This window comes from Crotalus tigris, unplaced genomic scaffold (assembly GCF_016545835.1).
Source record: "Crotalus tigris isolate CLP2741 ecotype Arizona unplaced genomic scaffold, ASM1654583v1 scf7180000024298.760630, whole genome shotgun sequence".
In the NCBI taxonomy this organism is placed as follows: domain Eukaryota; kingdom Metazoa; phylum Chordata; class Lepidosauria; order Squamata; family Viperidae; genus Crotalus; species Crotalus tigris.
The window spans coordinates 672,676-699,478 of NW_024100471.1; the positions used below are offsets into that span (position 1 = coordinate 672,676).

A 26,803-nucleotide genomic window follows, 5' to 3' on the forward strand; every position below is an offset into this window, starting at 1 on the left:
AGTTCAATCCAATACCTGAATATCCTCAGTTGCCCTCCGCTTCCCAGACACTTGACCAGTGGGTGAGGAGGTGGGAAGAAGTTTGGAGAAACACAAAAACTGCTTTAAAAAAGACTTTTGAAACCTATAAAAAGCAGGCTGATAGGAAGAGGGTTCTCCAAAGAACATTTCAAGTTGGGGAAAAGGTTTATTTGTCAACTAAGTATTTACGCCTCAAATTGCCCAGCAAGAAATTGGGACCAAAATTCTTGGGGCCTTTCCCCATAGTAAGGATCATCAACCCAGTCACAATAGAACTAAAACTCCCTAAACTTTTAGGGAAAATTCATCCAGTTTTCCATTGTAGCTTGTTGAAACCTTATCGGGGCTCCACTTTAAGACCTCCTCCGAAGAAGGCACCTGGGCCCCTCGTAATTGCGGGACAGACCCACTATAAAGTGAAATGTATTCTTGACTCTAGAATCTTTAAAGCAGTGGTTCAACCTTTTTAATGCCGCGACCCCCAACCGGTCGTAAGTCAAGTACTCAATTGGTCGTAAGTCGAGGACTACTCAACTGGTGCAGCACCGTTTGCAGAATGGGACTTTTGACGGGCTCATCAGGGCAGAGACAGCCTGGACAATTCCTATTAGCTTTTGAAAGCCAATAGAATTAGACTCTGTTCAAGAGAGTCTCTTCTATTGGCTTTCAAAAGCCAATAGAATAAAAGGGAGTAGCACAGCTAAGGAAAAGGGGGAAAAAATGGCAGACTGCATTGTTTGGCGACCCCTGTGAAAAGGTCATTCGACCCCAAATGGAGTCCCGACCCCAAGTTGAGAACCACTGCTTTAAAGGGAAATTGCAGTACCTAGTACAATGGAAGGGATATCCGTTGTCTGAAGCCACCTGGGTGAAATCCAGTGAAGTGAAAGCTGACAGATTAGTCAAAAGGTTTGATATGAAACATCCCAACAAACCGAAAAAGTCATTAACATATGCTTTTGTTTACATTACAGGATCTGTCCTTCTTGTAAGGGGCCCCGGATGTCAATGCTGCAAATACTGTATATTCTTGCTTTGACAAAATATGCAAAACTGTCTGGTATTTTTTAGAGTTAATGCAGAGCGGAGGAGAGAGGGGGGGGAAAGCCCACAAAAACAGAAAGGAAGGGAACCTTTGCCCTTTACACTGATTGGTGGACGTAAATCATGACAGCAAAATAGGGAGTGGAAATACTAGCAAAATAACTGCTCGGTGAGTGGGGATTTTAGATCTTAGCATACCTTTGTTATGCCGCGCCGACATTTTGTAACATAATAAATGACTTTTAGGAAAATCAATGCCTGGAAGTTCTTTGAAGTGTTTCATTAGCCGGAACCATAACACCTCCGCTGACAGACCCCTGTTCCATAAAAGCCGAGCCAAAAGAATTGAGACGCAATGTTTGGGCGTGAGCAACTCAAGTTTCATCAAGTTTATTGTTTAACCTGCTTCAGAGTAAAATAAAAGTTCCATGTACATTATTTATAAAATGGCTTAAATTAAGGCAAAATCCTGTAGTGTCTAAACAAGTGCCCATCGTTCTGCATGAGAGCCAGGCCCACTGACACCCCCCCCCACGTTGCCCCAAAGGAATCGGGACGAGCCCCTCTGAAACAAGGTTGTCATGTCCCTTCCCTGACTGAGGGCCAACCGTGCAGGGACCGGCCAGCGACTCAGCAGAAGGCGGTAAGCCTTTAATACGCAGGGTTGTAAAGCTACATTGTACAGTCCAGAGAACAAAAAAAAAAATGCAAACACACTACACTGAAACACAAGGACGACACAGAAACCCTCTGGCCCAGGATGCCTAGGAGGAGCAGCTGAAGGGGGACTTGGACGCTCCCCGTGTTAAGACTATTGTCCCTGGAAGACTTCAGGTCCCCCCCTCCCCTCTGCTGCTTCACGGGGAGTGGGCACGCCCCCCAGGCGTCGGGGGGGGGGAGCTGCAGCTACTGCCTTTCCCAAGCGGCTGAGGACTCGATCCGCCCCTCAGGGGCCTCCTCCTTGGGTCCCAGCTGGGCCAGAAGTGACTGCTGGTGCTCCCCATTCAGCCCCACTAACCCTTGCCCGCTGCCTCCACCCCCCCACCTCCCAGGAACCCAGCAAAGTAAAATCCAGGGTTGGCCTGGCCTGGCCTGAATGGACAGCCCAGAGAGCTGGGCAGGGCACCCCACCTCCTCCCCCTCCTTCCAGCACAGGAGCCCCCAGAAAAGAAAAAACTAAAGAACTAAAAGCCTGCAGAGACAAGTTCCTTTTTGAGACCGGCTCGTTCCTTGAGGACAGCAGGTGGGGGGCGGCCCCTGGGGAGGAAGGACGAGCGCAAGGGGGCCCCTTCCACGGAGAGATGAGTTTTAAAAAGAGGAAACTATCGCGGAGAAGAGCTTCTTCCCACGCAGCCCTAGTCAGGCTAAAGCAATTATCACGGCCACACAAGTGCAAATACTGCCTACAGTTCTTTTTTAAAAAGGTATTAATACTAACCAGCAGACTAAAACAGGGAAAGGAAAGGCATCTGCTTGCTGATTTGTCTTTTAAATAGTTGCTGAAACTTTACTCGAACCTTCGTAAAAGCACCATATTCAAAATGGAAGGGGATTTGGTATGAAGCGCAGATGGCTGCCCCTCCGAAATCCACCCTGGGAGTCTCCTAATGGCCCAAGAATCCACGAATGCAAAGGTGACCCGAATCAGTCCTCAGCTGCACTGGGGGGAGGGGAGGAGGAAGAAGGTGGGGGGAGAGAAGGAGTCTAGCCGGACGGACCATGTTCGGCTGGGGGGCTCGGATGTCCCTGAGCATTGTCCTTCAGAGGGTCACCGGGCGCCTCTCCCTGTGGCAGCTGGGTCGGCGGCTGGTTGGGCTGGGGCTCAGCAGTGTCCGTCTCCTCTTCCTTTGCCTCTTTCTCCACCTCCAGGAAAGGGGCGCGTGGCTCCTCCTCCCCCTCAGGGCCCAAAGGGGTGCTGGTGGGCTCCCTGGGGGGGACAGCAGAGGCGGCTGCTTCTCCATCGGCCTCTGGGTGGGATGCTGGAGGATCCCCCCCTTTGGGGGAGCAGAGCAGCTGACGGGGGAGACGACTAAGGGAGGATGAGGTAGCTCTTTCTGCGTATAGAAAAGCAGAGGTCAGGATCGTAGGGCAGAGACAGAGAGACCTGGCCCCCAACGGCCCCTGGACAGGGTGGGCCAGAGGCTCTCGAGAGGCCCTCCCTGAATTCAAGCCCCTGGGGAGCGAGGAGGAGGAGGGACGGCTGAGATCCCCCAGCCCAACCAGGCCCCTCTGCTTGAAAGCGCCTCCTCCGCTGCTTTCCCCCTCCCCCTTCCTCCCCTGCTCTGGTTCAGCAAGGCTGCTCTCCGAGGCTGCCCAGCTTTGCTGCCAGGAGAAGCCCCGGAGTGGGCGGCACCCGTCCCGGTCCGTCAGGGACACCCGCCGGGTCGGTTTTTAGGTTTCTCGTGCCATTCCCCGGCAGCGAAAAGTGAAGGGGGTCAGAGGGGTGCTCAGCTCTGAGTGCCAGCTACAGGGTGAGGGCCAAGCCTCCCACCTGGAAGGGGTGTGTGTGGGGGGGGGTCTGGGCTGCTTTTCACCAGGGCATGTGCCATCCTCCTCCCCCCAACAGTAACTTTCCAGGCTGCTAAATACGCCAGCTTCGGCCAGTTCAGCTCTGCTGCTCTCAGCTCCCCTGCAACCAGCGGTGATCTTGCCAGGAAACACGGGACTTTTCAGGATCCACAAGAGTCTCAAAGAATCTCACCTTCTCCCGCAGTCTGGGGAACAGGAGGGGCTCTCACCTGCCAGCCAAGCCCACCTCTCAATTTAAGAAGCAGTTTGGCCCAATGAATTTGCTCATCTCCAAAAGGGAGAAACTGACCAAGCTTTGCTCTTCTAAAACCCACCACCATCACCGCGAGCCCACTGCAGTACCCACTCGTGTGTGTGTGTGTGTGTGTGTGTGTGTGTGTGTGTGTGTGTGTGAGAGAGAGAGAGAGAGGGGGGGGTGGAGGGAGAGAGAGAGAGGGAGGGAAAGGGCAGCCACAACAGCAGCACCTGAGACAGAACAAGGCTGGGGAGCCAGGAGGAAGAGGAGGAGGAGGGGGAGGAGTCCAGGCTGCCTGCCTATTCAGCCACTAGGAAATAGCAAATCTAGTTACAGCTCTTCACCCAGGCCCCCTGCGGAGGGGAGAGGGAGAGCGCCCTCACTTCATCACCCTTCTATTTTTGCTTATTGATTTTATTGTTTGATTGTTGTGAGCCACCCCAAGTTGTGCAACATACAAGTTTAGTCAGCAACAGTTAATAGGTGGGTAAAAATCCCAAATATCTCGCTGATGATGGAACCAATAAACCATAAAACTCCACTGCACGTGCGCGCGTGCGCGCACACACACACACACACACACACCTCACAACAGGACCACAGTGGATCCCCAGGGAAACTTCCCAAGTCGGGGGTGGCTGTGATGCACCAAGCCCCCCCCCCACCCGGATGGGAGAGCCTCACGGGATGCAAAGCACCGCTATTCTGGCCTCCCCCCCCCGCTCACCTCCACAATGGGCCAGATCGATAGAGGCCACCCGACCATGCATAAGCGCCCCCCCCCCCCGCCCCTCCATCAGCAGAGTCAGCCACTTTTTCCCATGTTCCCCAGCGAGTGGCTGGGGCTTCTGACAATGCCAGCTGAAGTATGATGCCAGGGAGGGAGGGAGGGGAGAGGCCTCGCCCTGCAGGGTCAAGAGGGCGAGGGGGCCTGGAGATCCCCCTTGTCCCCTCCAGCCGCTGTTTAAGCCTCCATCCAGGGAAGCCCCCCCTGCCCCCCACCCTAGAAACCGGCTCCACCACCCAGCAACTCTTGGGAAAGCTTTCCTGAGATCCAGTGGAGATCTCTTCAACCTCCTCGTTTCGCACCCCATCCTCTAGGGCCGGGTTCTCAGAGGGGGACCTGGGAGGGTCTTTTGGAGGGTCTCACAAAATAAAAACTATTTGCCAGCCTATGTTGAAAAATAAGCGGTATTAAAATCTCATCAATCGTGAGAAGCAGTCGTTTCAGCGAATATCTCTATTTTGGGGTCCTCCGTTATTTCTAAAAGTGGGAAGGGCCCCCGAAAGAACGGTTTTGAAACAGGGCCACTTGCTCCCTGCGGAACCCCCCCCCCTTTTGCAGAAAATGGCTTTTTGGATCGAGAGGCCCGCCACCTGCCTCTTCTAAGCCAAAGGTCTGGCTTTGGAGAGGCCCAGAAAAGCTGAACAGGAAGGGAGAAAGAAGAGGCAAAAACTCCCTTCTCTGGAGGGGAGCAGCGATACAAGAGTTCTACTCAACTTTAATTCTAGTTAGGGGCTCGCTAGATTCATATCAAACTGGTATTCACCGCAAAGCCGCTGCCCGTCCAGAACGTGGCCAGCTCCCGGCGCCACAGGGCCACGAGGAGGCTGGTGAGGAGCGTGCAGGGCACCAGGTAGAGGAGGGCCGGCTGGCCCTTCCGCATCCAGGCCAGGGCCGCAAAGGTCGCCAGGAGGCCAACGCCGTAACCTGCAGGGAGACGAGGAGGAGGAGGAGGAGGAGGAAGTGGCAGGGACCCCTCTTGCCTGGCCAGGCACCAGCCATAAAGCCAGGAATGGGGGACAGGGAGCCCAGACCCCCCTGCCGAAGGAAAAGCAGAGGGGAGCCCCCACCCACCTTCTCTGCCAGCCTCTGGGAAGCCCCAGGAGGGCAGAGGCCGCGCTCCGGCCCTGGCAGATGCTGCCCCAAGGCTGCCCCCAGGCTCCCTTCGGTGTAGGGCCGGCCGGGGGAGGAGACTGGGAAGGCTTTCTGGGCCTCCCGGCTGGGCCTAGAGGGTCAGCCCCTCGGCCTTCACACAGAGGGGGAGGCAGCAGTGGCAGCAAGCGTACCTATGGTGCAAGCTACGAAATACACTCTGGATGACTGGACTTGAATATCAAACCTGTGGCAATAGGCCACAAGCAGACCTGCGGGGGGAGAGAGAGAGAGGGAGGGAGAGGAATTGGCTTCCTGTCCCAAAGCGAGTCAAGGCTAAGCGCACAGTGGGCTTCCCAAAGCAGCTAGAATCACAGGGGCGCACTCCCACCCCTCACCCCTTCAGACCCTGCTCTAGGCCCAGGAGAGACAGCTCAACAGGGCCAGCAAAGGTACCGAGCCCAAGAAGGGGGCAGCCGGGGGGGACCTGCCCGCCGCACGGGGCAGCCTCATCCAGGGCCACCTGGCCCAGCAGGGAGGGAGGGGGAAGGCAGGTGCTTGCGCTGCCCTGCACATCAGGTCGAACCTGGGGGGGAGGGAGAGAAGGGGACCAGGAGCTCCTACCTGGTACCAAGATGTCCCCAAATCCCAGGAGAGAGAAGGGCCTGTCGCAGAGGGCCAGAGGGGAGAAGTTGAGCCGGGGGACCTTGAGCACCATCGGCAGCTTTGGAAATGAAAAAGGCATCACAGCTCTCCCCCCCCCCTGCCCCAGCCTGGGCTGCAGGACTTCCCCCTCCCTCCCCCCTCCCCCCCTCTGCCTGGCAAAAGGGGCCGCAGGGCCAGCCCCACCGGCAGCCCGGAACAGGGACCAACTTCACAGGGAGGCCGAAGGTATTTCTTCCCAGCGGCTGTGACACCCCGGGTCCTGCGGGCCTCTCTGCCTGGGCCTTTCCCAAAGGCCATCTGTCTCGTCTCCCGGGGCTGAAAGGGGCTCCGGCCGCCTTGCACTCGGCTACCAGGGGATCCTGCCTGTCAGCTCATACGCCCCTCTCTCTGCCCCGACGGCCCTGCTTCCCGGCTCTGAGGGGAAGACGGAAGAACCACGACTGGCGGGGTGATGCCTGGGAGGTGGTTCTCTCCCCGGAAGGGCCGGCCTGCAGCCCACCAAGGGGGAGCACCGGGTCAGGTGCACCTTAGGTGAGTTTTCATCTGGCCCCCCTTTGTGTCCTACCCCCTGGCATCTCTCAGGGCACACCCCTCCCCCCCCAGTACCTCTGACGGCCAGCAGTTGCTCCCCATCGCCCCTCGGTGCCTAAATGCAAGCGGACCCTGCAGGGCCACCTCGCCTTCAGAGCTTGGCCTGGCACGCCTGAGGCCTCTCCACAACCGTAGCAGCCAAGGGAAGGGGAGGCAAGCATGGCACAGGGGCCCCTGACACCCCCTAACGGGAGCCGAGGGCATCTGATGCCTGAAAGCCACCTGGCAGAGCGAGGCTGTGGATCAACTCTGCAGCGATGCCCTTGGCAGCTCAACAGCCCTTCCCAAGGGCCGTTTGGGTTGGCAAACAGATCCAGATGTGGTGCCCTCATCCAACTCTCTTTCCTCTTGTTGAGACTGGGGCATTCCTGGGGAGCCCCTCCAGGCCCCTTCCCCCTTCCTGTGTTGAAGCAACGATTCCCTCCCCTCCCCAACTTGCCCTGGGGCAGCATCTACTCACCTTTTCGCGAGTGGAGGAGTTCGTTGGTCCAGCAGCCACTTCCACCATGATGCTCTCCCCTGTCTGAAGGGGCCAGGAAGGAGGAGGAGGAGGTCAGGGTGCCGATGGACTCAGCGTGCCCCAAGGCCTCCCGATGGCCAAGAGAGCGCCCCAGCCCCACTGAAAAGAGCCTTTGCCCCCCTTCTCCCTGGGGACCAAGCTCCCCACCTCCCCAACTTCTAGACAACAGAGCAGAGGAGCTGAGCTGGGGGACGAAGTAGAACAGGGACCCTCTGCCCCGGCCAGGTCCTCTGGCAGCCTCGCTGGGAAGTCCTCTCCACCAGCTGCCCTTCAGGTGTCTTAGATTCCCAACTCTGGTTAGCTCTGGCTTGCAGGGATGGACACGGCAGGGGGCGATGGGACAAGTAGTCCAAACAGCCAGAGGGCACCTGCCACGCTTCCTTCCTCCTCCTCCCCAGATCAGGAGACCTTCCAAGGCAATGGGGCAGGGGGGACCCTTTTAATCCCCACTCTTCTCCTCCCCCAAGGCAGGGCAGATCCTCGAGGGGAGCCCTGGGGGGGGGGCAGCAGTGCACGGACCCTGGTTAGATACGGAGTTATGAAGACGAAAAAGACGTCATACACGAAGAGGACCAGAAGAAGCAAAGTGCAGCCCTGGCGAAGAAGAAAAAGTCAGAGTCAAAACAGACACAGCGCCCCCTGCAGACTGGCCAGGCCCCGCCTCTTCTGAGGGGAGGGGGAGATCCTACTCCAGGCCCCCTGGGGAGCTTTGCAGGGGGGGGGGAGGGAGAGGAGGAGGAGGCTAGATCAGCTAGACAGGCTTCCTATATTTCTCTCTAAACCAGCAGCTGGAGCATCCGACTTGCAAGCACCGCTCTCTTGCCCCAGAGCAGCTGAGAGAGGCCCCACAAGCCGTGAGGTCTCCCTCCGTGCCAGCTGGCCTGCCTGCCTGAGCTTCATCTCCCACGGCCAACCGTTTCCGAGCTCCCCCTCCAGAGGACGGGAGTGCCTGGAAGCTCCCCAACAGCCCGGAGAGCAGCCCCCCCCCGCACATCCGCTGCCCGCCTTGCTCCAGTCCGGAAGGCCAAAGCTCCCGGCTCTGTCCTGGGCTCTGGGGGCCCCGTATGGCTGCTGGGAGGGAAGGGGGAAAAAGAGGGGCCCCCACCACAGGCGGTTCTCAGCAGGCTTCAGCGGGAGCTCTGACGCCATGGCGGGGCAGTGTGTCTCTCTCATGTGTGTGTGTGGGGGGGGGTGTTTCTGTCATGGCTGTCTCACCTTGAAGGTCGGCAAGCGGATGGTTTTCAGCATGTAGAGGCAGAAGGCAATCCCCAGAGCATCTTGGAGGACCCAGGCCCACCTGGGGGAAGAGCCACCACACACACGGCTGATCCTTCCTGCCGTGCGGAGGCCTTGCGCCACACACACCCTGGCTCACACAGGGATGGTGACACCCCCCCCCCTGCAAGATTCCTAGGCAAAACGGCTTTGACCCAATCGGTGTCTCTGTGTGGACTGCAAATCCCCGGCGGTACCGGAATCACTCGAGGTTTGCCTCCTGCGTGGCCTCTGCTGCTGTGCCAAGGGGGCCGACCGCGGGAGTTGTGCCCCAGGGAGGGAGGGAGGCCGGGGAGGCCCCGGAGCCCAGAGGGCCTGCAGAGACCAACACCACCACCTGGGGCCATCCCAGTCCCTCTCCCCCCCCCACCCATCCATGTTTCAGGAAGCTGGGAGCAGGACTTACTGGTCCTCATTTCGGAAGAGACCCCAGACCAGGCTGACAGCAATGCAGAAGGCGGCAAGGAGGAGCATCCGGACCTGGGGCCGTTTGTGGAAATAAGGCCAGTTGTTGCTGGGAATGCTGAAAGGCAGAGAGAGGCAGAGTGGCCTGGCAGCGCTGGCGGGCAGAGCGAGGGGAGGAAGCAAGCTGTGCGGCAGGAGCGTGTCAGTGCATGCAACCCTCTCCAAGCACCTCCCTTCTGAAGGGGGTGGGTAGGTTCCTGCGACCCCCCCCCACCTTCCTTCGGTCCTAATCTTGTGCGCCTTGAATCCATCCGGGGAAGCTGAAACACACACCCCACCTTCCTTCGGACCTCATCTCGCTCTGAACGTGGGTGAGAAAAACGCCCCGAGCCACTGAGAAAGAGGCGGGCGCTGTTTCCAGTAGCCACGAGCCACGCCGTCCTTGCCTGAACGTGGCCCGTAGCGGAGCCGCCCAGGCCAACCTGGCAGCAGAGAGGCCAGAGCCTGGAGAGGGTCTCTGCCACCCAAGAGCCCCTTCCCCAGGCAAGGTCACCGGGGCCGGCAGCCATCCACCTACCGGCATTTCCCGAGGGGGAACCTTCGGACAAACGGAGAAAGGCAACTGTAGAGGCCGATGGAAGCAGCCAGGCAGAAAATCCCTATGATGGCGTACACTGAAGGGAAGAGGAGGAGGGGAAAGCCTTGGGGGAGGGAAGGTGGAGGAGGAGGGGGCCCAGGAGCCCCCCCCCCCCCAGCCAGGTATCAGAAGAAAAATTCCCTTGGTTCCCGAGGGATGCTTAACGTTGCTAGCAGGATGGGAGTCCTGATTCCCCCCCAACACCCAGGCCTACACCTCCCCGCCCACCCCAGGAGCTGGCATCCTGTGGCTGGCAAAGACACCAGGAATTCACTCGGGAATTCGTTCAAATGGCCAGGCAAAATATCTCCCTCCCTTCGCTATGAAAGCAAAGCAACATCCCGCAAGCAGAAGGCAGAAGAGCCTCCGTTGTGGGCCTTGGTTCTGCCGTAGGCTGAAGGGTTGGCCAGAGCTGCCCTACTGGGTAACTGGTGGAAGCCATAGCCCCCCCCTTTCTCTAAAGAAAGCCTCGTCAGCCAAGGAAACGGGGCTCACCTGCCAGGCAGGGGGAAGGAAGACGGAGTGGGAATGGGAATAGAAGAGAACGGAATAGGAATCCATCATCCATCACTCCTGACAGGCCAGGGAGGAAGGGAAACAGACATTTTGGCCAGAATGATATTGGCTTATTTTTAGGAGGGGATCAGAGCTCAGCCGGAGGAGCAGGAAAGCCCCTGCAGATTCCAAGGGGTGACCCTTGTCAGGGCACGGGGGGGGGGGAATGGATGGAACCCCCCCACTGCAGATCCTTAGGCTCCCAGGAACCCTACTCCTTCACCAGGAGCATTCTGAGAGTTCTTCTGAGAGGGGCTCTGGCCTGGCAGGGCAGGGCAGAACCCGGAGGGCCAGGGTGGGACTCCGCCCCGGGAAGCCCCCGTAGGTCTGAACCGGGATCCCAGCAGCAAACAAAGCCTGGCCCAGGACTGCCTCCCCTTCTTTCAGCCCCTGGGGAACCTGAAGAGGTGGGTGTTCTGGTCGAAGTATCCCAGCCTTCCCCCCACCAGAAACGGGGCTGAAGTAGACCCCAGAGACGCCAGGGGGCAAAGACCGTAGAGACCGCCGCCCAGTCAGTACCTAGCTGGTCATAGAAGTAATAGAGGAGGACCAGCATGGAGCAACACATGACCACAAAGACTCCAATCATGACGGGAGTGACGTCCACCGTCTCGTCCTCCTGCTTCTCAGCCCCGTCATCCCGCTTGTGCTTCATGTAGCGCCTGAAAGAGAGAGGGTCCTCAGCGGAGGCTGCCCCTCCCCTCCCTCCCTCTTCCTCCTGTGCCTGGGAAGGCTGGGAGCTCTCTGGCTGCCCTCCTCCTCCCCCACCCTTCAGCTGCTGCCCTGTCTTAGGAGTCAGGGGGCCTTCGGGACAGTCCCGGCCCCTTCCTCGGTGGCTGCAGTGGGACAGCTTTGCTGCTGCGCTTGGTCAAGCCCAGGCAGTGGCTGGGCGGGCAGCGATTCCCTCTGATCCACACAGCCGGCCTGGGTGGGGGGCTCCACAGGGCTGCCTCTCCTCCACTGCCTCGTCTTCTAAGCAGACGTGGGGGTGCCACAAGTGGACATTTTTGGCAGTTATATAAATGCAAATAAATAAATGAAATTACTAAGTCATTTACAGATTCCTTTCTGGAAGATGAGCTGGTGAACTGTGGCTCAACCAACCCTCCCCACTCGGAGGCAAGACTCCCCCGGCTGAGGGACAGGAAGGGGGGACTTCCTGAGGCCATTAGAAGCAGCCTGTGAGGAGAGGGACCAGACCGTGGGCAGAGCAGCTGCCTTGTGCGGATATCCCAACAGAGGCAGAAGATCAAGCCCACCCCCACCCTCCACTCCTCCTTACTTACTTCTTCACATCTCTGCTCCCAGCCCAGTATCCACCGATGGCCACCGTGCCCACCGCCATGACAAAGATGATCACCATGTTGTAATCCAGAACGGGCTCGCCAGGTGCGTACATGGCCACCTTGGCTGAGCGACCAAAGCTCTGCAGGGGAGGGGGGAGGGGGGAAGAAAACAAAAGAGTAAACGAGAGCAATGCAGAGCCAATCGTGTTTTCCTCTGGGAATTAATCCTAGAGAGCTTGGGGGGCTTCCCATCCCACCCCTTTCTTCTGACCGTTCCAGACAGATGGCCGTCCAGCCTGCCTCGACAACCCCCAGCGATGCCCCCCCCCGCAGCTTTAGGACAGAGGCTGCTACTCTCTGGCTTCGGTCCTCTAAGGCAATTCCTCTGTAGCTCCAATCAGGGTCTCAAAATTCCACTTGGTCCAAGCTTGGTCCAGGCCAGGGAGAACCCGCCCCTCTACACACACACACACACACACACACACACACACACACACACACACACACACACACACACGACAGCAGCCTATGAGGGGAGGTGGGATCTACCACTGGTGCATCAGCCACTCCACTGGGGCCCCAGGACAAGTGGCAAAGGCAGGTCTTCAGGCTCTTAGGGAAGGCCAAGCGAGTGGGGGCAGATCTCACCCTGGGCAGGGAGGAGAGGGGGGGGGAGGTAGAGATCCCAAAGGCCCAAGGGCCTGGCAGAGGACCCCCACCAGCGGATGATCCTTGACTGACAGGGGCCGGCAGGTTTAGGGTTAGGGTTAGAGTCTTTCTTCAGAGACCTTTGTATAGCTAAGGCAGCTGTCAGCTGGTTTTTCCTGCCTAGTGCAGGGCCTCCTGTTGCGCAAGACCCTCTAGAGCCCCCTGGGGGGAGGGGAGGGGGGACTTGTGTGTGTGTGTGTGTGTGTGTGTGTGTGTGTCAGGTACACCCCGTGGCTTTGTCTTGCCCAAATGTTGAGCATCCATCCTCTTGACGGTGACCTTTTTTTCCTCCTTTTTGCCCTTTCACCTAACATTTTTCAAATAATGTTTCTTGTTCCAGGTCTGCTCTCTTCTGCTCCCTGAATTCAGCGGCTGAGCCTCTCTTTCGGTGGCTCTCATTCCCATCCACACGGGGGTGGGGGGGGGGCGGGGGCTGCCATTTTTGTTTACCTCCATCCCTCACAATACGTTGTCATTTCCTTCTTGGAAATTGCCTCCTCTGGCCTGTAGCCAGGCAGTGGCCTGTGGCCACTTCCGACCACCGGACGGAAACCTCTGTGGTTAGGGGAGGCCTGAGAGAGTCCCTATTTTATGGCCTCTTTGCCACAGTCAAGCAAATCACAGGGTCAAGTGACCCCTTCCCTCTCACAAGCCCCCCCCCCCCGGAAGGTCATAAATGGCGGTCCACGACCCCAGGCTGCTGTAACTTGTTGCAAATACATGTTGGTTAACCAAGTGCCCACATTTTGATCACGTGACTCCCCCAGAATGTTGTGATGGTCGTAAGTGTGACAGCACTCTTATAATTTCAAATGATTGTTAAATAAATGGCTGTAGGATGAGGACTACCCCGTGTCTCCTTCTGCTCTCTTATCTTTGCTAAGTGGCCAATCCTAACACAACAGTTCAAACAATCCACTTTCCCACAAAGATATTTGACTCTTTTGTTGCCTTTTAAAATTTCTCTAAAAACCCAGTTTTGATTGGTTGCCTTATTCTATTTAAATCTTTAAATAGAAATCTAACTCTCTCTTAGTTTATCTTTATCTTACTACAAAGTGGATATCCACATAACGTCATCAAAAAGTGTCAGCTAACTCAACCCAATCAACATAAGCCCTAAAACGGACTTACACCAAGAAGATCTCAGAAGCCACCAACAGACTATTTTACAACCACAGGGACTCAGCACAAGCGCACAAGCCAACTAAAGCGCCCCCCCCCAATCCAAAGTAAAGCAAAAAGACCCCGCAGCCCCAAAAGAAGAAAAAAGAAACAGGAGTCTCTACAATATAAAACGCAGTGAGTGCAACAGCCACTGTGTGGGGCAAACAGGCAGACGGCCGGCAGAGGTCATCCAGGAACACCAATGAGCCCTCGGAAGACAGGATGAAAGCTCCCTAATGTCACAACACGTGGACAGGCTTAACCGTAACTTCAGCTGGGAAACTGTGACCATCCTAGGCCAAGCCAAGTCCAAAAACGCCAGGGAATTTCCAGAAGACCGGCACTCTGACTGACAGGCCATCCACAGATCTACATAATCTAGATCTATATATTGTGCAAAGGAGACACTCAACAAGCCAAAAAAGGAAACAAAAAGACCAAAATAACATAATAATAATAAAATAATAGTAATAACAATGACAGATCGCCATTTGGAACACAACATGCCAGATATCGCAGTTGTAGAGAACCGAAGTATACAGCTGATAGATATCGCTGTATCAGGAGATGCCAGAGTCGAAGAAAAAGACTGGAAAAAATTACGAAATATCACGACCTGGCCATCGAAGCTGCGTGATTATGGATGAAACGTGTAACAGTGGTACCCATTGTCATCAGGGCACTGGGAACTATGTCCAAAAACTTTGCAAAATACATCAAGAAACTGCAGCTTTCTGCAATAACTCCAGCAATGTTACAAAAAAACTGTGCTACTCAGAACATCTTACATTTTAAGGAGGTACCTGGTTGACACCTAGGATGCTGGTAGCAACCCATGTCAACCATCAGCGCCAGCCAATCTGAATGTTCAGTTCACTGAGGTTCATGTTTAATGAATATTATCATCATCATCATCATCATCATCATCATCATCATCATCATCATCATCATCATCATAGTAAAAGTTGGAAGGGACCTTGGAGGTCACCCTGCTCAGGCAGGAAACCCTATACCAGTGATGGCGAACCTTTTAGAGACCAAGTGCCCAAACTGCAACCCAAAACCCACTTATGTATCATCGGGTGCCGGGTGGGTGTGGCCAGTTGGGTGGGCGTGGCCGAGGTGGTAATGGCAGACTGGGTGGGACTAAAAAGTTCAATCAATCAATTCCAACTTTGCAAGATCTTTTTTTTTCCTGTGAGAAGTTGAAATTGATTTTTTTTTTTTTGCACACGGTGGCAGAGGCCTAAAGTGAAAAGGTTTTATAAAACCCAGCTGAAGGCCTAGGACTGGGGCGACGGCACGCATGCCCACAGAGAGGGCTCTGTGTGCCACCTGTGGCACGCGTGCCATAGGTTCGCCACCACGGCCCTATACCATTTCAGACAAATGGCTGTCCAGTCTCTTCTTAAAAACTTCCCCAATAGCGATCAAGACCCCAGATCTCTTATTAGTATTTATTTTATTAGCTTACAATATAAAATACAGAAATGCAAAAACAAGTAGTAGGAGACCAAGGTAAGGGGAAAGGGGAAAAGGGGGGAGGGCGGAAGAGGGAGGGAAAAGAAAGACTCTGTTGTGGTTCCGGCTAATGAAACATTCCAAAGAACTTCCAGGCATTTATCTTCCTAAAAGTTTTTTATTGTTACAAAATGTCCTCACAGGCACAATGGAGGGATGCTAGGATCTAAGTTCTCTTCCTCTGAGCAGTTAAATTATCAGCATGCTCCCTCCCTAAATTAGCCTTCATATCTCACATTATCCCCCAACGCCCCTTCTGCTCTTTATTAACCCCATATTTACCAGACAATTCTGCATATTGTCAAAAGCAAGAATATACAATATTTGCAGCGTTGACAGACTCCCTCCGTTGCAGTGAAATAATAAGGCATCAGCAATGAGCCCCAACTTTTGACGTTTCCATAACGGCACATTTCTGTAACCAGCCATTTCTATAACAACAAATCCATCTAGTCGGTAAAACCCAAAACCAAAGTATCATTTTTTTCCACCTCAAGCACAAAGTCGGAACCATGACAGATACATCACCTTATAAATTTTTTCTTTGAAATTATAATTTAGTGTGAATTTTAAGCCTTTCGTCCACGTATTCTCCCACTGTTGAAGCATCACATTATACCCAAAGTTCCTTGCCCACTGAATCATACAGTCTTTTACATGTTCACTTTCCAAATTCAATTTCAATAACATTTTATAAAACTTAGCAATAATATGTTCATCACTACCACGTAGTAAAATTTCCAATTCATCTTTAACAAAATCAAACCCGTTAACTATTTTTATCGAGTTTAAATCTTTCTTTTAATTGTAAGTATGTAAACCAATGGCAGACATGACCTTCTGATTCTAACCCTTCCTTAGACTTGAGGGTGGGGTCACCAAAATTAAAAGATATTATTTTACCATAAGTCCACCAGTCTGCCTTCACCAGCATTTCTTTTCTAAAAAAGCTTCTGGGGTGGGGGGGAAACACCCAAAGTGGCAACTTCATAAAGAGCCTTGTTTTGTATTTATTCCAAACTCTTAGTATGGCATGTCTAACAAAATGATTGTTGAAATCAATATTTATTTTATCTTACCATAAACAACCGTACTATTCTAAACCTTAATTCATGGCCTTCTAAATCAAGTAGCCTCTTGTTCTGAAGGTTCACCCACTCTTTTAGCCAGACCAAACAACAAGCATCAAAAGACAATTTCAAATCTGGTAACCCCAATCCCGCTCTTTCCTTAGCATCTTGCAATGACTGATATTGTCATTATTTAAACAGAATAGCAGTTGCAAGTATTGGTAATGTCTGAAACAGAAAGAGCATCTTTGGTAAAACGTTCATCTTAATTACAGGAATTCTACCCAGTAGAGATAAATGTAATTTGTCCTATCTTTGTAAATCCTTTTTAATATCATTCCAGAGATGCACATAATTATTTTCAAATAGTTTTGTATTTGTGTTTGTCAACATAACCCCCAAATATTTCATCTTTTTCTTGACCTTAAAACCAGACCTTTGTAATCAACATATCACAATCATGAGAGGACATATGCTTAATCAACATTGTTGTTTTCTGTTTAAAACCCGCTAAAGCCCCAAACGCATTTAATTTTCTCATCAAATATTCTATATTATTTTTGGGGTCTTGCAGGAATAGGACCAATCAGCAAATGCCCCTCAATTTATAAACTTCTTTCTTGATGCTTATACCCATTACTTTTTCGTCATGCCTAATATCTCTATTCAAAACTTCCAGCACCAAAATAAACAAAAGAGGAGACAAGGGGCATCCTTGTCTTTTACCCTTTTTTTAAAAAAAATATATTTTATTAGATTTCATATGGGTAGGGAAAAGGTGGGGTCGTTGCGGGTACAGGAAAATCGGGATGAAGGGGACAGGGTATGGATAACTACAGTAAATACGTAATTCAGCGAACAAGCTGTCGTCTGGGTCTTCATATTGAGTATTATTGTTTATATAATACTAGACATTTATAAGAATAAATCGGTATAGTTACAACTGACATTTGGCAAAACACTAATATTCCTTTAAATAATTAACATAGTTGATAGCGTAACAACTATTTCCAATCATCAACCTTAATACTTAATATAATAAAGCTCTAAAATCTCTTCTTATTCTAACGTGTTTCAACCCACTAATAAAATTTTCCCCAGGTTTTATAAAAAATTGAATCTTCTTTCTCCTTCATCTCTAACGTTAATCTGTCCATTTCTGCACAATCTAGGATTTTCAAAATTATAATCTGGTCTGATGGTAGGTTTTCATTTTTCCAAAATTGGGCAAATACTATTCTTGCAGCTGTTAATACATGTAATATTAAACAATCATTTTCTTTGCCATAGTTAGGTCTTAATATACTTAACAGGAACAATTCAGTTTAAATTCTATCTGGATTTTCATCATCTTTTCTAACCATGTATGAATCTTAGACCAATATTTTTTTGCAATAGAACATGTCAACCAGGCATGATAATTCAGTACCCGGTTTTTGTTTACATTTCCAACATGTATCCGATAAATTTTTAAACATTTTCGCTAAGCGAACTGGTGTCATATGCCATTTAGAAAACATTTTATATAAGTTTTCTTTGTATGTTACTGCTTTAGTAAGTTTGATATTTTTATCCCACAGTTTTTGCCAGTCTTCTAATTCTATAGAATATCCAAAGTTCTTCACCCATACTATCTATCATTGTCTCTTTTACTTGTTCTTCTTCCATCTTCCACTTTAATAAGTATTTATAAAACTTCTTAATCAAATGTTCATCTGTTTTAAAAGTATTTTATCATGGAGTCAGCTCTTTGTAAAATCCCATTATTTTTATGTCTTTTTCATATCTTGTTTGAATTTGCAAATAGGACCACCATGTTAAGTCAATACCTTGTTGTTGAAGGGCTTGCCTGTCTTTGAGTTTTCCGTCCTTGTCCAGAATGTCTTTATAACTCACAAGTTTATCATAATTAATCAAATTAGGATAAGCAAATGCTTCCATCGTTGAAAGCCATTCAGGAATTTTCATATACATTTTGTGTCTAACTTTCTCCCATTCAGAGAGTAAAACATTTCTTATAGCATGATTTTGAAAGTACTTACGTATTTTAGCTTTCTCCTACCATAAAAAGGCATGCCAGCCTAGTTGAAGGTCATATCTGTCTAAATAGAGAATTCGCTTATTTCTCAGAGTAATCCATTCTTTAAGCCAAAGCAAAATAGCTGCTCGATAATAAAGTCTCCAATCCGGAAGTCCAAAACCCCCTCTATCGTTTGAGTCTTGTAGAAGTTTACATTTAATTCTTGCTTTCTTTCTTTGCCATATAAATCTTAATATCATTGTGTTTAAATCGTCAAAAAAATTTTTACCCAACTTTACAGGAACTGTTTGAAATAAAAAAAATTAGCTTTGGCAAAATGTTCATTTTTAACAGTCGCTATTCTTCCTAACAATGATAGTTGGAGATTTTCCTATTTTTCCAGGTCGATTTTTGTTTTAATAGTCTCTCATAGTTACCTTCTTTTAGTAATTTTGCCGTAAGATAGATACCTAAATATTTAACTTTTTTAACTATTTCAAGATTTGTCTTTTTGACGAATTGAGTTTTCTGTTTATCAGTTAAATTTTTTGTTAACACTTTAGTTTTTTCCCTACTTATTTTCAATCCAGCCACTTCTCCAAATTTCTCAATTTTCTGCAAAAGTTTAGGGGCTGTTTCCAAAGGCTCCTCTAAGATAAAGACCAGATCGTCTGCGAAAGCCTGTAATTTGTATTTCTGGTCTTTAATCTCAAGACCTTTAATTTCTATGTCTTGCCTGATGTTTCTAGTCAATACCTCCAGAGTAAAAATAAATAACAGGGGTGAGAGTGGACATCTCTGTCTTGTGCCTTTTTTAATATCAAAGCTCTCTGTATAATAATTTATAAGTATCCTTGCTGATTGTTTCTTGTAGATCGCTTGGATTGCTTTAATAAAGCGCTCATATTTCTTGACGCACAAAAAGCATTTGATAATTTAAATTGGCAATTTATGTTTCAACAACTACAGGAAATGGATTTTGGTGAAATCTTTTACCCTTTTGAATTTCATATGAATTATTTAAACCACCATTGATAACAATCTTTGCTTGCTGTGACGTATAAACAGTTTTGACTCCTTCTCTCCAAAGTCCATTTCTTCCAGCACTTTAAACATGAACACCCAATTTAATCTGTCAAAGGCTTTCCTCGCACCTAAGAATATTAGAGCTGCCTGTTTCTCATTATGGTATTGTAAATATTCAATGATACTCAAAACAGTCCTCACGTTATCACTTGTCTTTTTGGCAGAAAGCCAGATTGGTCTTCATGAATATATATGCCTGCAAGATCTTCTTTAGTCTTTCTGCTAAAATTGCAGCAAAGAGTTTGTTGTCCTTGTTTAATAATGAAATTGGTCTCTAATTCTTTGTCTTTGTAACATCTTGAACCTCCTTCGGTAATAACACAATACTGGCTTCTTTCCGCGTTTGAGGAATCTCTCCCCCCTGTAAATGTATTGTTCATTATATCCTTTAGTGACTGAAGATGTTTCTCTTCAGAGCATTCAAAATATTGGCTTGTCAGGCCATCTGGTCCCGGAGCTTTGCCTGATTTCACTTTTTTAATAGCTTCTGATATATCAAAGGCAGTTACTGGATCATTCATAAATTGTCTCTAAGTTTGTGATAGCTTAGGCAACCATTGTCTTAAAAGATATTCATCTATTTTAGACATATCTAGCTCTGTAAAAATTATGAAAGGTCTTTTTAACAAGCTCATTATCTATTATTACATTTTTGCCTTCACAAATTTTCTCGATCATTCTCTTTTCCCCTGCCTTCCTTCCTTGGTTTATATGCCAACCATCTTCCTGGTTTATTTGCAAACCCAAAGTGCCTTTGTTTGTCTCACATACTTCAATTTTGTTGCTATTTCTTGAACTATTAACATGGAAAATTGTTGCTGTAACAATTTAATTTGATGTAAAGTTTTAGGATCTGTAGGTGTCTTTTGCAGTTCAATTTCTTTCTGTCTAACTTCATCCAATATCTTTTGTGTCTTTTCCTGAGATTTTTTCTTATCTAAGCGATTCTACCTTATAAAATAACCCCTCCTAACAGCTTTATTAGCACCCCACAGTTGTTAAAGTTGTCCCTTTACCTAGATTATCAAAATGCTTGTTTTTTTAATAATCTTTTACAATCATCTCCTTTTGCAGAATAGATTCATTTAATCTCTATCTATAGCTCAAACTCTTTCCTCTAAGCACCAAAAGTACTGGATTATGGTCAGGAAAAGATTTAGGTAAAATATTGACTTTTACAATTTTTTTGCAAGATTTTTAGAAATCCGTATCATATCAATCCTTGAAAAAGATTTATGTCTTTCTGAAAAAAAAAGTATATTCTCTAGCTGAACCATTTTGTATCTCCATGAGTCTATTAGTATTAAACTGCCCATCATCTCAAAGAAGGTCTTTGGAAGTTTACCCCGGGAAGGTTCAATCCCCTTGGTAGATGTTAAAACCACTCCCTTCCAGTCCCCCAACATAAACCAATTTTCATACAAAAAGGGTATTAACTGATCCATAAGATATTCAAAAAATTTACTTTTGTCATCATTTGGCCTGTACAGGCCAACTACGATTGATTTTATTCCATTGTTCAATTTCCATTACTACAAATCTACCACGTTCATCTGCTAAGAGTAACTTAGATTTAAGTTGGGGTTTTACATATAAGACAATTCCACAGACTTTTTTTTTAAACCGGCTGATATAAATTTCTCCCCTGGTCATAGATTTGTTAAGCATTTAATAATAATAAATAATAATAAACCGTTGGAGGGGACCTTGGAAGTCATCTAGTCCAACCCCCTGCTCAGGCGGGAAACCCTATACCATTTCGAACAAATGGCTGCCTAGTCTCTTCTTAAAAACTTCCAGTGTCGGAGAATTCACTGCTTCTGGAGGCAGGTGGTTCCACTGGTTAATTGTTCTCACTGTCAGGAAGTTTCTCCTTAGTTCCAGATTGTTTCTCTCCTTGATTGGTTTCCACCCGTTGCTTCTTCTCCTGCTTTCAGGGGCTTTGGAGAACGGCTTGACTGCTCTTCTTTGGGGCAGCCCCTGAGATATTGGAACACAGCTATCCTGTCCCCCCCCTTGTCTTTCTCTTCATTAAACTAGACATTCCCAATTCCAGCAGCCGTTCCTTATATGTTTTAGCCTCCAGTCCCCTAATCATCTTTGTTGCTCTTCTCTGTACTCTTTCTAGAGTGTCAACATCTTTTTTACATCGTGGTGACCAAAACTGGATGCCATATTCCAAGTGTGGCCTTACCAAGGCCTTGTATAGTGGTATTAACCCTTCACGTGATCTTAATTCTATTCCTCTGTTAATGCAGCCTAGCACTGTGTTGGCTTTTTTGGTAGCTGCAGCGCACGGCTGGCTCATATTTAAGTGATTGTCTTATCTTGTTCCTTGATATGTGTTTTTGGAAAGACAGATTCTGTCAATATTGATTTTCCTCAGATAATGAAATAGTTTTTTAAGCTTAAATGGGGCGTTTGCCCCATTAATATTCCATATAACAGACGTAATCTCCATCTTTAAACAAAGTAGCAGGATTCTATACAGATATCTCAGCCACGTTTTCTTCGGTACCACCTTTTTGAGGTTGTTCTACCTCAAGTTTCTTTTCTATATCTATTTCTTCAGCTGGATCTGAAATTAGTTTATGTCTAATCAAAAAGTTCTTGGCTTTTTCTATGGAATTCAATCTAAGCCTTCGCTCCTGATAGGTAAGTATCACTTCAACTCTATCCCAGCTGAAGGAGATTTTTCTTTTCTTCAAGATATCAGTAAGCAAAGCATAAGCTTTCCTTTTTCTCAAAATTCTGACCAGAAATTTATTTCAGAACAATTATATCCACGTTTTCTATTCTCAGTTTGAGTTTAAAGTGGCAATCCAAAGCACAATCGTTTGTTGTTGTTCTTACAAAGTGAACTAAGATGTTCCTTTCTCATTGTGGCAAATCTGGAGTTTACTTTATAGGCTTTGTCTACACCCATATTGAGAATTTTTCTTCCCAATTAACCAACTGAGCCAACGCTTTAACCATCCTTAGTGTAGTATCTTCTCCTGACTGTTCAAGAATTGCTCAGAAGCTTAATTGAAATTATTTAATCTGAGATTCCAAAATTGCCCTCTCTTCCAGGTCAACTTCAAACAAAATATTTGTCTTCTCCATTTTATGCTCTATAACGTCCACTCTATCCTTCTGTCTCCAGTTAAATGTTGGATTTCCTCCCAGAGTTCTTTTGCAAGTGTATCAAGTTTGGATTCAAGCTTCATTCCCATTGCCTGAATTAATTCATCTGTTTTAGCTGCGTGTTCATCCAAACAAGGTCTTAAAAATTCTGTATCTCTGAATAATCTACTTTTTCTGTCCTCTTATGGGTGGCCATGTTAATAATGTGTGGCTGAAACTTAGATTTTAAAGTTAAAAGTTTTAAAGTTACAGATTTATAGCAAAAAATTCAATGGGTTTGGTAACGCCATTGGAAAGTTAAAAAGAGTAGCAATAGGCTTCCTCTTGTGGTCAAACATTACTATACAAAAAGAAAAAAGAAAAAAGGAAAGATTCTGCCTCTTTGTTTAGGTACCCACAGGTCTAGTCCAATTAGAAGCAGTTAAAATCAAAACTATTTCACCCTTTCCTCACAGCAAACTCAAAACATCATTTAGGCAGTCCTTTGTTTTAAAAACAAACACAAAGAATTCCAGAGTCGATCAGCAGTATAAAATCCCCTAGAATGTTTTAATCCAAAAGTTTCAAGAGTAATTTCCACAATGACTTCCATCTTCTTTATTTTGGCAATCATCATCATCATCATCATCCCTGGTGCCCAAAAGGTTGGGGACCTCTGATCTAGAGGCACCTCATGCCTGACTATGTTGAAGACCAGACAAACACAGAGGAGGCTCACCTGTCCTATGTCTAGCATATCCGCATAGCTGAGCAGGGCCACTGGGATATCAATTTCCTCATACTGAGTCCGGTTACCAGCGGGGGGCACCTGAGAGTAGAAAGGAAAACAGCACCTAAATACACCACCTAGGAATCATCAACTCAATTTCAGTGGCCCCGAAATCTAAACTCAGCAGCATCTATTTAACAAGTACCAGAGCCACTTTGTTCAACCCACATGCATTGGAGGGAGACTTGAAGATGTTAGAATTGTTACAGGATGTGTGTGCTTAGGAACACAAGGCCAGAGCATCTTTTGCTATTGCCACAGGACAGAATCACCTTAAACCTTGGCGAATGGGTTGTGAAGGTGGCTGAACTTGCAGAAATAGCTGAATCAATGTTTGATTAAGGAGGAAACAACTACTTTTATAAAAGACTGTAAACCCTTTTATGGACTTTTATGTGGATAAACATTTTCATTTTATGGATAGAAATGAAGTGATGGTTTCTGAATGTACTGATTATTCAGGGTTGAATAGGGGAGAAGGGAACTATGCGATGCAACTTAGAAAGGGGGAAACAGTTCCAAGGACGTTTAATTCAATCAGAATAGAGCTGGAAAGGACCTTGGAGGTCCAGCCCCCTGCTCAAGCAGGAGACTCTATACCATTTCAGACAAATGGTTGTCTGAGCACTTTTTAAAAATCTCTAGTGATGAAGCATCGACAACTTCTGAAGGCAACCTAGCTCCACTGATTAATTGTCCTCACTGTTAGCAAGTTTCTCCCTAATTCCAGATTGCTTCTCTCCTTGGTTAGTTTCCATCTGTTGTTTTCTTGTCCTGCCTTCAGGCGCTTTGGAGGATAGGTTGACCCCCCTTCTCTTCTTTGGGGCAGCCTCTCAAATACCGGAATGCTGCTATCATGTCCCCCTTGGTCCTTTTCTCTAAAACTAGCCAATGTTCTTGTCTCCAGGCCTATAATTATCCTAGTTGCTCTTTGCACTTTTTCCAAAGTCTCAACACCTTTTTTGAATGTGGTGACCAAAACTGGATGCAGGATTCCAGTATTCCATGTATAAATAAGGATGTGCGAACGAGACTAAAAGTCACTTTTTCAGTATCTTTTGACTTCTTTTGGCTTTCTTGCTTCCTTCTTTTTCTATCCCATTCCGTCTTTTCCTACACAAAGACTGTAACAGGGAAGAGAAAAGAGGGGGCGCGGGCAACCCTTCCCTCCCCCCCTGGGCGCCCAAGGACGGAGGTCCCCGCCCCCTCCAATTGCCGGGGGGGGGGGAGGATCTCGCCCGGCGGACTCACCAGCCTCTCCTTGCTGACGATGAGCAGCCCGCGGGCGCCGTTCACCTGCGCCAGGCGCACCTTCTCGTAGAAGGTGCAGTTGCCCCGCATCACCATGGGCACCGCGTTGCCGAAGCCCCCCTCGGGCACCTCGGAGGCCGCGCACAAGACCGACGCCGTCTGATCCTGCAGCGCCAGCGGAGACTGGAGGGGAGGCACCGGGGGGGGGGAACCGTCTCGTCAGCCGGTCCAGCGGGGGGGGGCAGCGCCCCTCCCCCTCCTACCGCCCCTCCCCCCGCGCGGCACTCACCGCCTTGCCCAGGTCGTGGGGCAGGTGGGCCCACTGGGAGTTGAAGAGGATGCAGTAGTCCTTCCCCCCGCCGCCGCCGCCGCCCTTCTCTGGGAAGACGCGCACCACGCCGAACTCGCCGGAGACCTGGCGGGGGAGGCACAGCAGCCGGGCCAGCTCCAGGAACCCCGCTCGCCCGCCCACCCAGCCTCCCTCCTCTCCCCCCTCCCCCCGCCCCCAGGCTCACCTGGGCGACCACCAGCAGCGCCAGCACCCACCTCCCGCGCGGCCCGCCAGCCGCCATGGCCGCCTCCCTCGCGTCTCCCCGCGGGCACCGGAGGCAGCGGCAGCGGGACAAGGGGGGAGAGGCTGACCGGCGCCAGGCAGGAAGCGAGCGCCCGTTACTTAGCAACCCCGGAAGTTCCTCCCCGGCCGGCGGGGAGCTCCGCCTCTTCCCGTCCGCAGAGGCTCCACCGGGGGAAGCCCCCGCTCAAGACGAGCCTCGCTGCCGCAGCGGATCCGGAGGCGACCCGAGGAGCCTCGCGCGGCAGCCCGGAAGCCTCGTCCGCTCGCGGAGGTACCTCTCGGCCACGTGATCGCGTTCCCCGCCCCTAATTGGAGAAGGGGCGAAAGGGCGGTCTCGACAGGCCCGCGGGCGGAAGTGACGCCAGGAGGGGGGGTTGGGCGCGGAGTGCCCGGCGAGAGCAAGATGGCGGTGAGCGCGGGCAAGGGGGGGGCTCTTCCTTCCCCTGTGGGCGCGCGGGGTTTGTGTGCGTGTGTATGTGTGTGCGTCCGTGCGTGCGTGTGTCTGACGGCCTCCCGCTGCCCCCGCAGGACAAGGAGAAGAAGAAGAAGGAGAGCATCTTGGACCTCTCCAAGTACATCGACAAGACCATCCGAGTGAAGTTCCAGGGCGGCCGGGAAGGTGAGGGGGGGCTGTTGGGGCTGTGGGGTCAGATGGGGGGTCTCCGTGGCCGCCGGTCGGACGGGGTTCTCATGGAGGGGTGCCAGGCGTTTCTCCCTTTCTCTCCCGACAGCCAGCGGCGTCCTGAAAGGCTTCGACCCGCTGCTCAACCTGGTGTTGGACGGCACCGTCGAGTACATGAGAGGTGCGTCTCTCTTCCCCCCCCGTCCGAAGGGGAGGCGGCCCCCCTCCTCGTTCCCCTTCGGGGGGGGCTCTTCGGATAAAATGGGGGTGGGAGTTGCGTGTCCCGGGTGCTCTCTGGGGTTTTGGCGGTTTCCTCGCAGACGTTTCAGGACCCGGCTGGGTAACTTCATCAGGAGTGGGGGTGGGAGTGGGTTCCGCCCTGCTTCCCGCCTCCCCTTTGGAGGCTTTTTATTTACAGAGAGAAGACGATGGGAGACACACACACACACACACCCTGCTGCCTGCCTTCCTAATTTCCCTCCCCCCCACAGATCCAGATGACCAGTACAAACTCACCGAAGACACCCGTCAGCTGGGACTGGTGGTCTGCAGAGGGACCTCCGTGGTCCTCATCTGCCCGCAGGACGGGATGGAAGCCATCCCCAACCCCTTCATTCAACAGCAAGACGGCTGAACCGGTTCGGACTTTAGGAGGAGCAGAATGCAGTCTCTGGGAAGGAGCCTCGTTTGCAAGAGAAAATATTTTTTTATGCTCTTTTTGTATAGGATTTTTCCCCCCCTTTATTTTGTGTGACACTGTATGTGGGCCAGAACATAGTCTTACAACGAGGTGATGTCTTTTGTCTGCAGCTGTTTTGGACCACCTTTCTGCTGTAAACAAAAGCAAATTGGAAGGTTCGGTAAAATATGCCCGACTACTCTTGTTGATTCTTGTTCCTTCAATCGCTGGATAAACAATGCAGTTTGCTCCTTAGTTGGGTCCTGTGTCCTCCAGCCTTCGTCTTTGCTGATAACTCTGTGCTGTTTTCTCAGGAAGGCATCCAGGACAAGTGAATAGCAGCCATGTGAACGCTTAGTTATAAAAAAAGGTGACAACATTTGTGTAATTTGTCAGCATTCGTCTTCCTTTTCATTCCTCACTGAAGGAGGAGACTTTTCGAGTTGACAAATAATAAAACACCTGCTGAACCTTTTCACAAGTTGAATGTTGGATAGTGTGAAAACTCATGGGTAGTGCTCATTGTGAAAAAAATTATAAACTTAATTTAAATGGTACTCTGGGTTTGAG

General features: G+C 49.8%; 2 protein-coding genes across 2 annotated transcripts; one reads left to right on the top strand and one right to left on the bottom strand.

Moving 5' to 3' along the window:
- Nucleotides 1–1,423: 1,423 nt before the first annotated feature.
- On the bottom strand, nucleotides 1,424–25,202 carry SPPL2B (signal peptide peptidase like 2B). The gene is given in 16 exon segments (XM_039324354.1): nucleotides 1,424–3,059; nucleotides 3,062–3,119; nucleotides 5,380–5,540; nucleotides 5,900–5,977; nucleotides 6,330–6,429; nucleotides 7,423–7,485; nucleotides 8,002–8,076; nucleotides 8,698–8,779; nucleotides 9,164–9,280; nucleotides 9,740–9,836; nucleotides 10,874–11,016; nucleotides 11,641–11,780; nucleotides 23,057–23,146; nucleotides 24,359–24,541; nucleotides 24,648–24,773; nucleotides 24,874–25,202. Coding segments are annotated over 16 exon segments (1,860 nt in total). The 5' UTR covers nucleotides 24,931–25,202; the 3' UTR covers nucleotides 1,424–2,769.
- LSM7 (LSM7 homolog, U6 small nuclear RNA and mRNA degradation associated) lies at nucleotides 24,929–26,708 on the top strand. The gene is made up of 5 exons (XM_039324435.1): nucleotides 24,929–24,975; nucleotides 25,092–25,341; nucleotides 25,461–25,551; nucleotides 25,664–25,735; nucleotides 26,046–26,708. Exons 1-5 carry the CDS (start codon nucleotides 24,929–24,931, stop codon nucleotides 26,186–26,188), a joined length of 603 nt encoding a protein of 200 aa, XP_039180369.1. The 3' UTR covers nucleotides 26,189–26,708.
- Nucleotides 26,709–26,803: the final 95 nt, after the last annotated feature.